Source organism: Triticum aestivum, chromosome 1B (assembly GCF_018294505.1).
Source record: "Triticum aestivum cultivar Chinese Spring chromosome 1B, IWGSC CS RefSeq v2.1, whole genome shotgun sequence".
Lineage (NCBI taxonomy): Eukaryota > Viridiplantae > Streptophyta > Magnoliopsida > Poales > Poaceae > Triticum > Triticum aestivum.
Genome location: NC_057795.1, coordinates 64,191,575 through 64,208,598, shown reverse-complemented (window position 1 = coordinate 64,208,598; position 17,024 = coordinate 64,191,575). Strand labels below are relative to the sequence as shown.

Sequence of the window (17,024 nt, the reverse complement as noted above, 5' to 3'; positions counted from 1 at the left end):
TCGTGCGAATTCTTGAACATGGCTAATAAAAAAAGAGACTTGAATTATCACAAGAAATCCAAACAATGTGGTCAAATCCTCTGTCCCACTTGAGGAAACAGGATTTAATACGTCACATGTTTGTTTGATTATTTTTAAGATGTTCTTTCTCAGGTACGTCTAGGTGTGTACGTAGCCAAGCAACAAGTGCCCACTTCTCCTGCACCACATGTGCCTTATCATCCTCTTGAACTTATCCTTCCCAGGCTGTAACACCGTATGACTGACTTTTCTTCTTCTCACTTAGTACTTAGTTTTTTTCATGGCCACTGCAAGTTCCTGCTGCCGATCACCTCACCATTATCCAACAAAACTGTTGCCAGCAGCGTGTTCTGCTCGTTTGGGCTATCCTGGTTTGTGTTTTATGGAGCTTTTCGCTGCCTCCTCACCCGCATGCTTGTTTGCTTCAGTATACGCAATCTGAGCATGGGATTGCTAGGACGGTATATGTGCATCGGCTTCAGTATATGCAATCTGAGCATTTTGCTTCAGTAAAAGTTTCTCAATCCCGTGTGTTTGTAAGTGTCGCAATTTGGTGGGTGTAGGGGTAAAGTTGCGAGTTTGCAAGTGTCCCACTCTTGATTAAGGGAAGCAGTTGTCCGTCACGTTCTGCGTGCGTCATGATTTCATTGTAATAGTACCGGTGATAATGACTGGCCAACAATTTCTCTGCATTATTCCGATCAAAATTCCCGAAATTGGATCCCACTAAAAAAATAATCTAATACTACTTGAATGTGTCCTTCAATTGGGTGTGTGTGTGTGTGTGTGTGTGTGTGTGTGACTTTGTGAACATTTGCTCCTATCTGCAGGTGCCACTGGCAATACAGGCAGCGTCCATGTAATCTGTAACACAAAGTTCCTTCAAGGCCGAGCTCCCCGATACCTTCTATCTGGAGCGTTGGTTCGTTTGGGGATTTGTGCAGTTAAGAGCGTCACGAGCAATCCACCCGTTCGATGCAGTGTGATTAACAGGAGCTGTCCAGTCTAGGTATATAGCAAAAGTTGGTACAAGTCTGCATGCTAGTGCTGTGGGGTTTCTGGAGCTGTGCGCTCATGGCTCTTGGTGGTGGTCAGCGGCCACCTCCTGCCCCATGCCCTTCATTACTTTTATCGCGTCTTTTCAGCCGCCCATCCTCTCCTATCGATAGCCCACCTGTCCGCTTCACCTCGATGCAGATCTACAACTCGTCGGACGTCCTTGCCAGTACTGCTTCTCATAGAAACGGCTCCAGGCTGAGAGAAAAAGGATTAGGTGAGAGAGAGAAAGGAGAAGATAGAAAGAGAGGTGTTGTGAAAGAAGAGATAAGTGTTGTGCGTGAGAGAAAGAAGAGAAAGAGAGAGAGAGGTGCTGGTTAGGAAGGGATCTCTCTCTCCAAGAATCAGAGGCACACGTGAGAGAGAAAGGAAGAGGAAGAAGAGAGAGAGTGGCTGTGAGAGGCTCGAGAGAAAAATGGAGAGGAAGGAGAGAGAGCTGGCAATATTCCTTCTCGCACTGTACCAGTTTTTAAATGTTGCATGCAGCAGACTCAGAGAGAGAGCAGTGTGGAAATTGTAGGATGGATGAATATTGTGTTGTATTGACCTGACCCTCGTGGAGGTATATATAGAGTACAATATGTGAGAGAGACTTGGAGTAGGGGACAAGTCGTACATGATTTAAATCAATCCTATCTCTAACTCCTAATCTCTAATTTAAACATAATTATACTTCTAATAAGCAGAGGTGGGCGTTGTCACAGGGCTGCACGCGGTCAGAAGTCAGATGCCAACAAAATTGGTCAGCTTTAGATTTGCGTAACAAATTACTCAACCCTGTAAAACTAGTCAGCTTTTGCACAAATCTCTAGAAAACAGGACAGCTCATTGAATGGTATAGATAGGAGGTACCACGTAGCTCGGTCTACAAAAAACCACGCAATGTGATGTCCCAAGCCAGCGTTGCTTATCCAACAGTAACAACCACGAGCTTTGTTGAACCATCATATAATTTTCACCACGAGCTTTGCTGAACCATCTAGTATAATTTTCACCAGGAATGAATTGCTTCATGAATCCCGCCCGCTTCAAAGAATTCTCCTCCTCCCTCAGGTGGCTACTTTCTTCTGAAGATTCGTTTTATGAATCCCGCCGGCTTCTCGTTTCCTGATAGAACATATAACAAATGTACAAAAGCATTAGGTAAGTTTGATCCAGCTGGGATATATATTAGCTTCGCTAGACTAAAACTGTAATCAACTTCATGTAAATACTTAAGATTGTGTAATCATCGGTAGCCTTGCTGACCTTTGATTGACCAATGAGTCAAAGACATATATTCAGTCACAACAGTAGATGCATACTTGAAAAAAGACACAGAAACAAGATCTCAGGGAGCCCTCAACACGAGTATCCATGGACGAAGATGAGTGTTTTATTTGAAAAGGAGGAAACCCCCGGTCTTATAACTTTGTGTGAAAAGCTTTACTGGTCGATTTGGATGAACAGAAGTAGATGAAGACATTTGGATGATTTGAATCCTCTTGATGCTACATTTTGGGTTAATAAAGTATGCCCTTCATTGAAAAAAGATCTTTATCGAAAAAATATGAAAAAAGGTGAAGACTTTGTATTTTAATTGTTTTCACAAATGCAGTTTTCATCAACGAATATTCATTAACACTAGAGGGCTCAGGAATGGGAAAACCTTGGATGCGGTCATCTGCATGGGTGATATTAGTGGGGACAGGAGGTCTTGGCACTCCTGGACCTGCCCTTGGAACTGAGACTGTAGGTCTTGACACTCCTCCACCTGCTCTTGGGGTTGGGACTGGTTTGATCCCTTTATCAAGCCAGAGCATGATGTCCTCAGCCGTAGGTCTCTTTTCAGGCTTTGACTGGACGCAGTATAGGCCAATATCAATGCACATTTTTACTTGCTGCAGTTCGTCAGCTTCTAGTGAGGTATACAACCGTGTTATTTGTGACTCTTCCCTCCAGTTTTCCTCTATCTGTAGATTATATTAGATCATCAAAGATTTAAAAAGAAAATAATCATTTCTTTAGATAAGGTTGAAATTTATTGTTCTTTTCCATCAAGTAATAAAAGCTATCTCATGACCAAAACGTTAAGAAAATTGGCTTACGCTCTTAATAAGCACTCCATGGTTGCCTTTGATCTCTTGCTGCGTTACGATCTCTAGAATGATAAGACCCAAGCTGTATATGTCTACCGTAGCTAGATATTTGAGGTCAGGACCCTTGGAGTGCAGGAAATCCGGTGGCAGGTAAGCTCTGCAAAACATATGAACATGTCAGTTTAATTAAAGCATATTAGTATATTACGATCAACAGACTAGCTTAAGTACATGGGTCCATTCAGCTTAAGTACCACGGATTTGGCCACAAAACATAGTCATTTTTTCGAAAAGAACAAAATATAGGCATGTATCATGAGCAAATTCAAGGGCTAATTTTAAACCAGTAGCAGTGAGAGCATACATACATGGGTCCATTCAGCTTAAGTACCACGGATTTGGTGTTCTTTTCACCAATGAGCTTGGAAAAATCGAACCCTGTGATGCGTGGTATGTAGTTCTCGTCCAACAATACATTTGACGGGCTTAAATTCAAATGAACAATTGGACAATTTGCACGACCCTTGTGGAGGTAATGTAAGCCTGCGCAAATCCCTTTGATCAATTTATAGCGCTTTTGCCAATCAATTTCACGAGATCCTTGACCTAATAAAACAAGTAGAGAGGGAGAGATCAATGAACAAGGAGCTAGCTTCGTGAAGTAAACCATAAATGGATTGATTTTCCTTCTATTTCTGCAAGCAGTTCCCAAATTATACCATCCATATATGATTTGTACTGGACGTTGCAGCTCTCTTCCATCGAAAGCAATTGTCCAGTAGTTGATTACAGATGTTAAAGAAAACAGTAACTGATTACAGATGTTATAGTAAACAGTAATCGATTAGTGATCGGTCATACCAATAAGATAGTTGCGAAGACTTCCGTTGTGCATATATTCATAGGAGAGTAATTGTTCAGGACCTTTAATGGCTTGTGGTGGTGCATCTCCTCTGAACCGTACCAGCTTATGTCCTCTAGATTGGTCGTGGCAGTAGCCGGCCACCTTTACTATATTTTTGTGATCCAAACTCATGAACTGCTCTGCCTCCCTCTTAAACTTTTCAACTGGAATTGCTACTCCAATTAACCTCTTCACAGCTACCATTTCTCGCCGTGGAACGTCGCCCTGTTCAAATATATATACATTTGGTATGTGTGTGTATATATAATTAAGATCGATGAACGTGTAGAACTCAAATGACACCAGCAACGCAAAGCAGTGCATCCTAACTTCCATCCGAGAACTTGCTTACCTTATAAACAAATGCCTTATGAGAACCTCTGAACGTGCCATCCTTCCCAACTATTCTTTCGTGTGAAAAATCATCTGTGATTTCCTCCAGGACTGTTAGGTCTGACAGGTCCACCGACACTGGCAACTTACTTACTAGGTCTGCTTTATCAGGCTCCTCTGTGCTTGTTTCTCCCGTCGTGTCTGCAGAGGCGGGTTCCTCGTCACTTGGAAGGAACTCGGCTGTTGTCTCTGTCTCCAAAGCTTCTGTATCCGATAAGTCGGATTCCTCATCTCCTGACTGCACTTTATATAAATCAACATGTAAGCATCCATGCCATGTGTGATGTCAATGTGCTCTTAGATGTGTCATGTAGGACTAGAGTCGTAAGATTTCTGCGAAGTTCACAAGGTGCCTTCTCTCGCTGAAGAGACGATTACTTCATGGCAAGAGTTTGTGTTCCTCTCTATTTTACACGGTGTCTTCGCCTTGTTACGTATTTCCTTTTCTTATTTATTAGTTTAATTAGCACATATATTTTGTTGGAGATGGCTTTGTGAACTGCTATTTTTTGAACTTTTGAAAATGAGAATATATTAATATCGCGAAGATATCAATTACACACAGCCTCTGCACCAACAAGATATCGAAACACATCTAGAATGCACACAACCAACAACAAAATAAATAAGAGAGAAATATAAAAATAAAGACCTCGTCGCAATGACGAAAACTTGCAACAACAACACTCTAACCACCACCAAAGACAATACTAGGACCGCAAAAGAGATTCTTCAAAAATGACACCTCCAAGAAGAAAGCAATGCAGAAGCGTTGTCGTCGCCCAATCAGGGATCTTGACTTTTCACCCTGAAGACTGAGATCCCAAAACAATGTCTTTAGGAAGGCCATGCAGGTACAACCAATGAAGGCCAGACGTTGATCCTTCACCCTGGAAATCGCAGCTCGGTACTCGAGAGCACAGAGCACCACCAAAATGCTTTCCACCTGTGTTGTCGCCTCCTCCTGCCAAGGCCGCCGCTGCTACTACCCAACACCCAACACACAGGAAAAATCGGTGCCGCCATTCTTCAACGCAACCAAAAATCCTCTTCGCCATTACAAGCCTCCGATGGCAGCCACCATGACTTTCTTCACCTCCGTCAACACCGTGGAAATCTATACTTAGACATGTCCCATGGCACCGACAAGATGGCAAAGCTTCACGTCATGCCCTCAAGAAGCCTCTCTAGCCGAAGATGAGGACGTGTCCGACCGGATCAATTCCGATCTAGATATCCAGTGGCGCCATGCGCCAAAAACTCAGATCACCGAGAGGAAGACCGGAACCTGTCGGTGTCCAGATCGAGGAGGCCGATATGAAGCGAGGTCGAAGTTTTGGAGCTCGAAGAACAGTAGGGCCAACCACCACGGAGCTCCCCTGGATCCCGACGGGTCAGATCTAGGCAGTGTCGCCCTGCATGCCATCGCAGCCACTCGAGTATGTGTAGAGCACCGCCGCGCCAAAGCATGGCTCACCAGTCACCGTCTCACACCGCCGCGGCTCGTTGTGCCTGTAGGCCAGATCTGGCCGCCGCACCAAGCGAGGACCACCACCATGAAGTCCCCCGCGCCGCCGCAACACCCACGCAAGCAGCCCGCGCCGGCGAGACGCCACGCCACGGCAACCTACGCCAGTGCCGCACCCAGGCCCGAGGAGGCCGACCCGCGCCATCCCATCGCGTGAGGGGAAGAAGACACCCCGCCGTCGGCGGGCGCCGTTCGGGCGAAGGTGGCGGCGAGGGAGGCGGGCAGTAGGCGACCGGCGGCGCGCATCGAAGGCCCCTCCCCGTCGCCTCGCGGGGGCGGCGAGGGAGGGATAGGGTCGTGGGGCCTTTTGTTCCTCGTGAACTGCTATATGTTAATCCTAATGGCTAAAGAAAAGAGTAAGACTTTTAGAGAATTCAGTAAGAACTACATTATGATATATATAGATGCACTTTAGGGTGTAGGTTAACTAATTTTGCTCAGTATGTAGTCTGTATTGAAATCTGTAAAAAATACTCCCTCCATCCCAAAATAGATGACCCAACTTTATACTAAAGTTAGTACAAAGTTGAGTCATCTATTTTGGAACGGAGGGAGTAGCTTATATTTAGGAATGGAGAGAGTACTTCTGTACTTGGTGGCCTTATAATGCTACTTAATTTCCTTGGTGTTCTAACTTGTTTGGATGTCGGTATCTGGTGCTGTAACTCTGCCTGGTGGCTTTATGTATAAAGTCGGGCTCCTGCCTTTTTTCTAAAAAAAGAGAGTACTTCTGTACTGTGTCCGTGAGGATGTAAGCCGGGTAAGATTGATTCTCCTTAAACAATACGTAAGCTAAAGTGAAAAGGTGGATAAAGAACATTTGTTTTCTTATGCTTTCGATTTGCCATACCTGCCAAAGTTCTGCAGAATAGTTCATATCTTCCGCTTCATTAAGCCGCTGGATAATCTCCAACAAAGTGGGCCTTTTATCTGGGTCGTATTGTATGCAGTCCTGCCCAATCTCCAGACATGTTCTAACTTGGTGGTATTTGTTTTCCCATGATGAAAACGCTCCTTCTTTTACCAATCTTTTTCTCAAATCCTTAAGTGTCTGTACAAATTTACACCAATATACGTGTCAGAATGGCTCAAATACATTCTCTGTTTTGAGGAGTTAGCAATCGATAGAATACAAATATATGAATGGCAACACTTTGATCCAAATGTGGTTTAAAAGTTTTCTCACATCCTCATTAATATATCCTTTCATCCCGGTCAATAACTCCACGATCACAAGGCCGAAACTGTATATGTCAGCCTTAAATGACACCATACCCTTAACACGTAGCTCCGGTGCCATATATCCCCTGCACATATGTTAGATGTGAGGCAATCGGCCGACTAACTCTAATGCAATTTGGTTATCGAAGTACCTGTGTCAGCAGAAACAAAACCAAATAACCAAGAGGATCGGGTTAGCTTACATTGTTCCGTAGACTTCTTCGACAATACATTCAGTTTCTTCTTCTTGAAATATCTGGGAGAGACCGAAGTCATAGATTTTAGGCACAGCATATTTTTTTTTTTGAAATAGAGAGTTGTATTAATTAAGTAGAGAAACATAGTTCGTACAATCGTGCAAGGCCTCACTCAACACGCAGGTTGGCACAGAGCCTTGCCTAACCCCACCAAGCAACTCTCTACGCCCCAACTGGGCAAGACTATGAGCTAACCTATTGTCCCTTCTATCTACTTTGCAAACTTTTACTTCTCTGTTCCCTTTCATGGCTTGAAACTCCTTTACAATTGTTGCAACCTCCGATCTATCAATAGACGAGAGGATAAGCGCCTTTGTCACCGAGCTGCAATCCGTCTCGATGATTAAGGGTAGATTCGTCCCCGACATTGCCATCCTTAGTCCTTCTAGGCAAGCCATGGCTTCCGCGCAGTCCGCTCCATTGCACCGCGGTATATAATCCCAAGCTGATAAGATAATTCTTCCATCATGATCTCGAATCACAGCTCCCCAGGCTCCACTCCTATTTTCCTCCAAAAAACTTCCATCAACATTGACCTTAGCCCATCCGAGCTCTGGCATTGTCCATCCTTTTTCCTTTGTATGATCATGTTGTTGCACTGATGGCAAGTTAACCATCGGACTTTTCCCTTTTCGATCTATCTCAGAAGTTCCCTCCGCAATCAAGCGGATGTTTGCAAGGTAGTTTTGCAGAAAACGAGCAGAGTGGGAAATTTTCGCTTTACCTTTTGCGAAGATCGCGTCATTTCTATGGTGCCAAACACGCCACCAAAATAGCATAAATTTTTGTTTCATATCTTCACTCACCTTATCTAGCAAGATTAGGACCCAATCCCTTCCAGTATATTCTACTTCCTGCTCAGGAGGCAGGTTCCATGCCTCCTTGAGTTCGTGCCACAAGGCCCTTGCAAATGTGCATCGATGTGCCATATGGAAGCCTGTTTCATCCTCGGCCCCACATACATTACAAATCGGGGTGAGGCCTGGGATGCGACGAAATCTATTAGTTTGAATCGCGATGCTAGTCTCCATGTAAAAATACGTACTTTTTGGGGTACATTTGTCTTCCAGATATTATTCCAAATACTGCGATCTCCTTGGGTATTGTGGCTGGACCCAATCACCCCAGAACCCTTTTCGTCCATGGCTAACCGATATGCGCTACGAACACTGAAAATTCCATTTTTTTCGGGCTGCCACGCAATATAATCCTCATCATCATAATTTGGTAGTCGGATACTTAAAATATCATTTGCGTCTTCGCGTGTAAATATACGCATGATGTAGTCCTCCTTCCAAGCGTGACTCTCCTGGTCGATGAGGTCTGCTACCCACCGAGTTCGGGACCTTGTTGGGTTCATGTTTATTTTCATGTTTCCTCTCGGGATCCAATTGTCTCTCCAAATGCGAACACTATTTCCGTTGCAGATGCGCCAAATACATCCTTTTTTAAGGAGTTCCAAACCATGCATGATGCCCTGCCAACCCGGCGACGCATTATGAATAAACGCCGTGTCTAGCAGATCAGCCCCATGGTAATATTTTGCCTTAAGTACTCTCGCGCACAAGCTGTCAGGATGTGCAATCAGTCGCCAGGCTTGCCTAGCGAGAAGAGCCTGGTTAAAAACTTTAAGATCTTTGAATCACATACCTCCTTGGCTTTTACGTTTTGTAAGTTTCTCCCAACTCAACCAATGGATACGTCGGCGATCTTCATCATCTCCCCACCAAAAGTCTCTGGTCATGTGCATGAGCTCCTCACAGAGGGTTGCTGAGAACTTGAAGACACTCATTGCAAAAGTGGGAATCGCTTGGGCCACTGATTTAATTAGTGTCTCTTTAGCTCCACTGGAAGAATATTTTTCTGTCCAATCATTCATTCTTTTCCTCGCTTTATCTTTTGTGTGCTTGAATTTCCCTTTTACCATACGTCCTTCTGGAACCGGCAAACCCAGGTATTTCTCCTCAAAAGTCACCGTTACTACATTCAGGATATTTATTACGTCCTGTCCATCTTCTTGTGAGCATTTGTTTCCAAGGAGCAGGGAGCATTTAGATGGACTTATTAGCTGTCCAATGGCTCTCTCATAGTTGTCCAGGATGTTCTTTACCTTATTAGCCTGATCGCTGTTAGCTTTAAAAAATAACAGGCTGTCATCTGCGAATAAAAGGTGTGAGATACCAGGCACAGCATTATCCCCTATTAATATATTGGCTGGTTTGATATCTCTGTGAACAACGTGCATTTCGTCATGGAGATGATGCAAACCCTGACAAATTCCTTTTATAATTTGATAACGCTGGTTCCAGTCAAGTTCACCATACTTACCTGCAGAAGTATTGATAATGTCATGAAGTTGATCTTGTCATACCGAAAGGCTTACATGAGATAGAAATAGATAAAACACCGAAGCATGTATCCTCTCAAAATTCCTAAATCGCAAACACTTGAGAAACTTAGCTGGCACAGCTGGAAAAATCAGCGGACAAGATGAGTGGGCGACCCACCCACCCACCCACCAGCCCCTCCCGGCGCGTGCCATTCGGGCTCGCCGGACAACATGAGCTGCCACCGCCGCCGCCCCGCTTGCCGGAGAATTTTCTTTCCCCCCGGTTGTTATCCCTGTGTCCACTGTCGTGCCACTGGTGCCCGATCTGGATCGGCCGCTGCACGTCTCTGGATCCAGGCAGCTGAGCTTGGTGGCGAGGTTCCGGAGACGCCGCCTGTCCTTCGAGGGGGAGGCGTGCGCGTTGCTTCCATCATCGTCGCCCCCAACGCGTCTCTGCGACGCATTCAAGAGGAGGCCGGCCGCCACCAATGCCCGGGCGGCGATGGGACGCCGCTGCACCCCCGCCCCGGGTCTTCCGCTGCAAACGCCGCCCCCGCGCATCGCCTTGCAGACGAAGTACAGGATGCCCCCTGGAGCCTGGCTGTCTAGCTGCTCTGTTCCTCCTCTGATTGCGCACCAGCTAGTAGCTACCCCAATTGCATCCATCCCTGCCATCGTGCTCTGCTCTTTAAAACACCCAGCCCAGCCATCGTCTAGATTCGGTGCGTTTCTTGGTTCGATCTGGCTGCTCGACGAGTGATCCGTCCGGAGCTGCTGACCGAGCGACGTCGCCGCATTGATGAATGCCGAAGCTATAGCGGCCCTCCGTCGTCGCTCTTCCTTGGTCAGCAGCTTACCACTCGCACCGCCGCGGCTCTGCTGGTGGCGGCTCAGAGCGCGCCGTAGCCGGACCTCCGACAGCGCCTCCGACGAAACTCCTCCCACGCTAGGTACGTACGTGACACTAGCAGCTTCTATGTCCTGCCGCAAGTTCATCCGGTGACCGTCGTGCACGAATGGTTTGGTCTCAGCGGAGTGGGGCAAGTGTGGCCGCACGTCATCGGCGCCGGACTACCAGGGCGCCAGGCGGTTCACGCTGGAGGAGATGTCCCACGCCACCAAGAACTAAAGCGATGCCAACCTCGTCGGCGCCGGCACCTTCGGCAAGGTCTACATGGGCCTCCTGCTCGACGGCACCGTCGTCGCCATCAAGCGCCGCGTCGGCGCGCCGCGCCAAGACTTCGTCGACGAGGTAAGGAAACCCATCTGAAACTCTGAATATCTGCTAGTTCGTGTGACAGCGCTGCATTTTGCCATTCTCATTTAGTTTCTGAAAACCTCGCTGGATTTTCGTTTCGACAAGTAATTGCCTCTGTACTTACTACTTACTCGAGAGTTGATGAACTTGCCTTGACTGAATTCAACTCTCGCTTCATGGGGTCCCTTGTGCAATGTTGCTGCTGCAGGTGAGGAGGCAGTCGGAGATCTGGCACCGGAACATGGTGACCCTCATCGGCTACTGCCAGGACGGGGGTCTGCAGATGCTCGTCTTCGAGCACCTGCCCAACGGCAGCGTCCTCAGACCCCCAAATCCCCCCTCAATTGGTGGGCAAGTGCTTTCATTGTTTCTCCCCACTTCACAGAGCCAAGGCAGTAGGCACTAGTTGCCCTGATGTTAGCAAAGCTCTCTGTTATCTCTGTTATCCCTTAACCAACAGGAACTAGTTGCTGTAACGTTCCTGTTGGTTGTAACTTGGTTGTTCGTCGTCGCGAGCGCTTAATGAAGATCATGGTTGTGCAAAGATCTCTTGCAACCTCTACTCTACACAGCAGCCACCCTCACCTCAAACTCCACGCAGCTTCCAGATTATTTCTCTCTTTGTTTTGCAAAGAGTTGGTTCAGTAAGCACACTTCATGCAACCCCGACGGGGCTCTAATTGTGAGTGCCACGAGACCCCTAGTTTCCTGATGATAGAAAAAAACAAAACATAAATTTTTTGAGTTGAAATGTGCGAGGGTTAATTAACCCGGATAGACGGGCGACGGTTCATGAGACGATCGCCTCTTCCTCTTGCCACATTGTTTGCTTCCAGGAGTCCAAGACGGAATCAGTGGACCAATTTGTCGCCTCCTACCTCGGCGGCAATAGACTTTAGAGTTTTGCTCAGCATCCGGCTATTAGAACTAGAGGGGGCCTACTCATGCTTTGGGACAATAGTGTCGTCCGTATTGAATTTAGACATCAACTTTACTGAGTTCTGCCTCTCGGCAGTGGTCAATGTGATTCACACCGATACCTACTTCATGATCACTAGTGTCTATGTTCCCACGGCCTCCAACAGAAAGGATGACTTCTTTAACGAGCTAATCTCACAAAAACCCAACAATCGCACTAAGTGAATCGTCATGGGCGACTTGAACCAAATCTATCATGCTTGAGATAAAAATAGAAGACATGGTAATCACAGCCGCCTCAATTGTTTCCGTGATATACTCACTCTTGTGAGCTCAGAGAGATTCACCTGCAGAACAAACGATTCACTTGGAGTAACGAGCATCAAAACCCAACTCTTTGCAAGCTTGACTCGGTGTTCCGCAATGCTGATTGGGACATGCATTTTAACTCCCATATGCTCCATGCCATCTCCTCTTCACTTTCGGATCACTACCCTCTCCTCCTCGCCGATGACAAGGGGACCAAGCGACCAAGATGTTTCAAATTCGAGAATTTTTGGTCTTATCACCCGGGATTCTTTGACATCGTGTCAAAGGCTTGGGATGAGCCATGCGAGCACATGGAGCCTTGCCAGCGGCTTTTACATAAGCTCGGGAAAACGGGGTGGCACTTGGCGGGAGATGGAGTAAGGGCCTCTTCTCTAAGGCAAGTTGCATCTTCATGCGGACCTTCTCGTTATCCTTCGCCTTGACATTGCCCAAGAATCACACGCCCTTTCTGCGGAGGAGAGGGATATTCGGGCCAGAAGAAAGGGCCAAGATACCGAGTCAAAGGCCATCACCCGAGGAACCTTGAGATTGTGCAGAACACACGCCGTTTGCTCGACCAACGAGAGAGAGGGAGGGAGGGAGGGAGGGAGGGAGGGAGAGAGAGAGAGAGAGAGAGAGAGAGAGAGAGAGAGAGAGAGAGAGAGAGAGAGAGACTTGGCGAACAACTTCGCCATCAGATGGATGAGGCTAATGTACCAAAAGTCGAAGAGTGTGGCCGGCACATTTGGGGTGCAGGGTAATGTATGCCTCGTTGAGTTTTTGAAAGCCTCGCGCATTGAGGGAGTAGAATTTGTCGAAGGCGTTGACAATGTCCTTCCTCACGACATCCCAACAGCTAATGAGCAACTCAGGGGTGAGGTCGTCTGGCCCCGGCACCTTACCGGAGGGTAGAGCCTTGACAACGCGCCAAATCTCGGCCTCGAAAAATGGCTCATCAAGGGCCTTGAGATCGCGAGCACCAGCATGTAGATCCCGAAGGGAAATGGAGAAGTCGCGGTCCTCGGATGTCCCAAGGGCACTGGTGAAGTGATCAAATCCCGCAGCAGCAAGCGCCTCCGACGTGGAGACAACTCTATCACCCACCTTGAGCTCGAAGATGCGGTTTTTCTGCTTATGGTACGAGGCTGCGGAATGATGGAACACTCGAGCAAGGCAAGGCCAAGGTAGGCGGCCTTCAACCTATGTCGCAACCAGGCCTCCGAGGTGGAGAGCCGCCGAAAGTGCTGAGCGGCGTCCAAACGAGCAATGAGCTCACACGCGATCTGAAGCTGCACCGAGATTTGGCCAATAGACTTGGTGCTCCGGCTCTGGAGATGACGTGTGGTGGCCTTAAGGCGCACGATGATGTGGCGAAATGGATCAGGGTCATGCTCAATGGAGTTCCAAGCCTCAGAGACGAATAGCTGGAAACCATTAAGCTTCGACCAAAATCACTCGAAGTGGAACCGCTTGATCCCATGGGTACACAGGACATAATCAAGGAGTGGCCAGTGCTCCGAAGCAGCCGAATAGAGGCACTGGAGCATGCAGTGGGGATGTGCATCCTCCCAGGAGGAGGAGACGATGCAGTTGTTCTAGACAAGAGTAGGAATCTCGCACTCGCTGGACCATGTGTAGCGCCTACCATGCATAGAGATGTCATGAAGCTCCCGTCGACAAGGAAGCATTGAAAGTGATGCATGATCCGCCGGTTCACGTGCGGGTTATTTTTGTCCGCCTCAGGTGCCACCAATAAGCCAAGGGCCAAGGCGCAGACGTCATGTAGACCGGCAAGGAAAGCCATCTTGTCTTCATCCGCCTGGGGGCCATAGACGCCGGTGAGCCACCAATAGTTGTTACCGCCGGGAGGGGAGACTAGCGCGGTGATGAGGTGCTCGCTGATGATTTGGTTGCAACTTTATATACTTTGCTCTGCTAGTTTAATTTTGCTTTTATTCCAATAGTTGTTCATCCTCGTCTTTTTCCTTGTTTCATGCCTTCGTTTATCCTCAGACAGTCAGACAGACGTGAGCATTTACTGATTAAGTTTTGTCCCAATTACATTAATTTTTTGTTCTAACGCTTCCTGTAATTATCCTTCTCCGCCCCCATTATAGATTGCTGGGTAGAACGAGGGATATTGGGGAAGGAAGAAAAAACCTCCACTTGTTTGGAAATCTGAATTCATTCCCACACACAAAAGCTGAAGGAAATTGGTACCACGTGAGGATGGCAAAGTCGGCACAAGAAGTGGTGAAGTGGCAGCAGTAGTAGTTCCAATTTGTTCTTGCAAGTGATATACTTTGCTCGTTCTACTTAGTTAATACTTTTGTTCCGCTAGAATTTTGATTTGTTCCATGGGCACCGAAATTTTATTGCACAAGCCTCTAATATTTTGTTGCATTTATCATAAGTTTTGTTCCACTTGTAGCCAAGTTTTGATTCATGAGTATTATAATTTTGTGCCTTATGTTCTAAAAAAAATTATGTTTTAATATTTATTATGATTTGGTCCATTTTGCCTAAATTTGTGTACTATGATTGGTATGACGATTGGTCATGTTTGTTTCAGGTGACCTAAAATTGTAGTCTACTTTTTTGTTCCACTGGTACTCATCTTTGTTCTGTGAGCACAAAGTAAAAAACAACCACACAAACAGAAACACCAAAATAGAGAGGGAACTATTACTAGGGTGGGCATGACGTATTATCGATCTTACCGATATGTGCATCAAGGGTTCCTTTAGGCGCATATTCCACACAGATCAACCTTTCCGCGAGCTGTGCGAAAACATGTTGTCCGTTGTGTTCGACGAGTTCACCTTGTGATTGAATACAGTAGCCCATGAATCGCACTGTGTTCTTGTGAGTGGCCTTCATTGTGATAAAAACTTCATTTTGAAATGCACAATCATTCAAATAAGTTTCGCTAAGCTTCTTGACAGCAATACGTAACCCACTTGGAAGCACCCCCTGTATATTCGACCACAGTAAGAAGTTAGTAATTGAGGAGATAGGAATTGCTTAATATCTAACGACATACTGTATGAGTTTAATCGTACCAGGTAAACCACTGCGAATCCACCTTTACCAATTTCAGATTCATCGGAGAAATCATTTGTTATGTGCCTGAGAAGCGGCAACGTCAGACTCATTGGCTCCGCACTTGTATCGCGTACGACGCGTTCCAGTGCATCTAGCTCTGCCCTTTGGAACTCGTACCCATCCATTTCCGTAGAAATCATACCTTCGATATGTCCACAAAGGGTTCCGTCAGGCACATACTCCGTACAGATCAATCTTTCTAGGACCCCTGCGAAAACTTGTTTTCCTTCGTATTCGACAATTTGCTCTTGTGTGTGATGGCAGTAGCCTATGAGTCGCACTGTGTTCTTGTGAGAAGGCTTCATTGCAGCAGAAACTTCATTTTGAAATGTATCCTTCATTTTGTTATATTCTATTAAAAATGCATCTTCATTTTCATCATCCAAGCAATGATGAAGCTGCAACTTCTTTACAGCAACACGGCACCCACTTGGAAGCACCCCCTATATATCGACCACATGAGGAGTACTAATTAACGAGATAGGATTTGCTTAATCATTAATATCAAACGAGATGTGAGTTTAGTCGTCGCACCAGGTAAACCAGTGCAGAATTATCTTGACCAATTTGAGATTCAGGGGAGAAATCATTGGTTATGTGCCTGAGAAGCGGCAACGTCAGACTCATTGGCTCCGCGCTTGCATCGCGTAGGACGCCTTCCAGTGCATCTAGCTCCGCCCTCTGGAACTCGTATCCGCCCATTTCCGAGTATGCGAGCAAGAAGATTTCTAGCAGGCAATAGCTCGCATATAGATATGGATTATGGATATGAATATGAATATGGGCGGAAGAAAGCAGCTAGCTAGTTGCATCTTAATTACTCACCTGGAGATTGGAGGAGGAGGAGAAAGCAGCTACTACTAGCTAGGAGCTAGGAGCAAAACTGGGGTTGCTTCTCGTCTTGTAGATCAATCATTCCCTAGGCTCAGCAAGCAAAGGCATTGACCCCCGGGGGGATAACAAGTCGATCCAGATCTGGAGCTCTAGAGCTGTACCAATGGCCCAATCGCCCACGGCTTATATATAAATCAATAAATAAATGACCTGTCGGCCCTTTGTCTGAAACAAAAAAAGATCGGTCGGCCTGGTGACCGAGGGACCTTGCATTTCCTAAGACGGGGTCAACTTGCTCAATTACCATACACATACCGGATTAATAATTATATAAAAAATGGCGGGGAGAGAGGCAGCTTGCATTTTTTTTAACACAACACTGTCGAAGTTGCTCACATAAACGAGCACTCACACCTCCGTGAACACATTCACGTATACCCTACCCTATAAACACCTCCGAGAGACTGAGCCGACATAGTATGTTGAGATTGACGAAAGCCTGAAATAAATTCAGAAAAATGTGAGCAGCAATGTTAAGTTTGGGACATGGACTCAGGTCGGCTGGGGTTATCGCCGACCTTCTAACTATCCAATCACAAATTGGTTCGCGGCAGCCTGCATTTTAAAAGCACGCTCTTGAGGAGATCATCGGATCCGTCTCGTTTAATTTATTTATGAATTTATGTACTCGGCGGCCAGACATCAGCGGGATGCATGCGCATGACCGAGGGGGTGAACAGGGCTGCGACAATGTCTGTGGGAAGAGGAGCCGCCATGGGCGAGAAGAGGCGAAATAATCTTTGGAGAAGCATA

General features: G+C 46.5%; 2 protein-coding genes across 2 annotated transcripts; one reads left to right on the top strand and one right to left on the bottom strand.

Moving 5' to 3' along the window:
* Positions 1-1,799: 1,799 nt before the first annotated feature.
* Positions 1,800-16,393, bottom strand: LOC123077185 (uncharacterized). The gene is made up of 14 exons (XM_044499407.1): positions 16,203-16,393; positions 15,912-16,105; positions 15,335-15,820; positions 14,993-15,245; positions 9,104-9,786; positions 7,405-7,457; positions 7,167-7,287; positions 6,831-7,031; positions 4,412-4,690; positions 4,017-4,284; positions 3,524-3,761; positions 3,165-3,312; positions 2,726-3,029; positions 1,800-2,184 (listed from the first exon to the last, which is right to left on the bottom strand). The coding sequence occupies exons 2-14, from the start codon at positions 16,077-16,079 to the stop codon at positions 2,135-2,137; spliced, it is 3,252 nt and encodes a 1,083-aa protein (XP_044355342.1). The 5' UTR covers positions 16,080-16,105; positions 16,203-16,393; the 3' UTR covers positions 1,800-2,134.
* On the top strand, positions 10,014-11,589 carry LOC123107330 (proline-rich receptor-like protein kinase PERK15). Its single transcript, XM_044529319.1, has 3 exons — positions 10,014-10,737; positions 10,819-11,039; positions 11,254-11,589. Exons 2-3 carry the CDS (start codon positions 10,962-10,964, stop codon positions 11,449-11,451), a joined length of 276 nt encoding a protein of 91 aa, XP_044385254.1. The 5' UTR covers positions 10,014-10,737; positions 10,819-10,961; the 3' UTR covers positions 11,452-11,589.
* Positions 16,394-17,024: the final 631 nt, after the last annotated feature.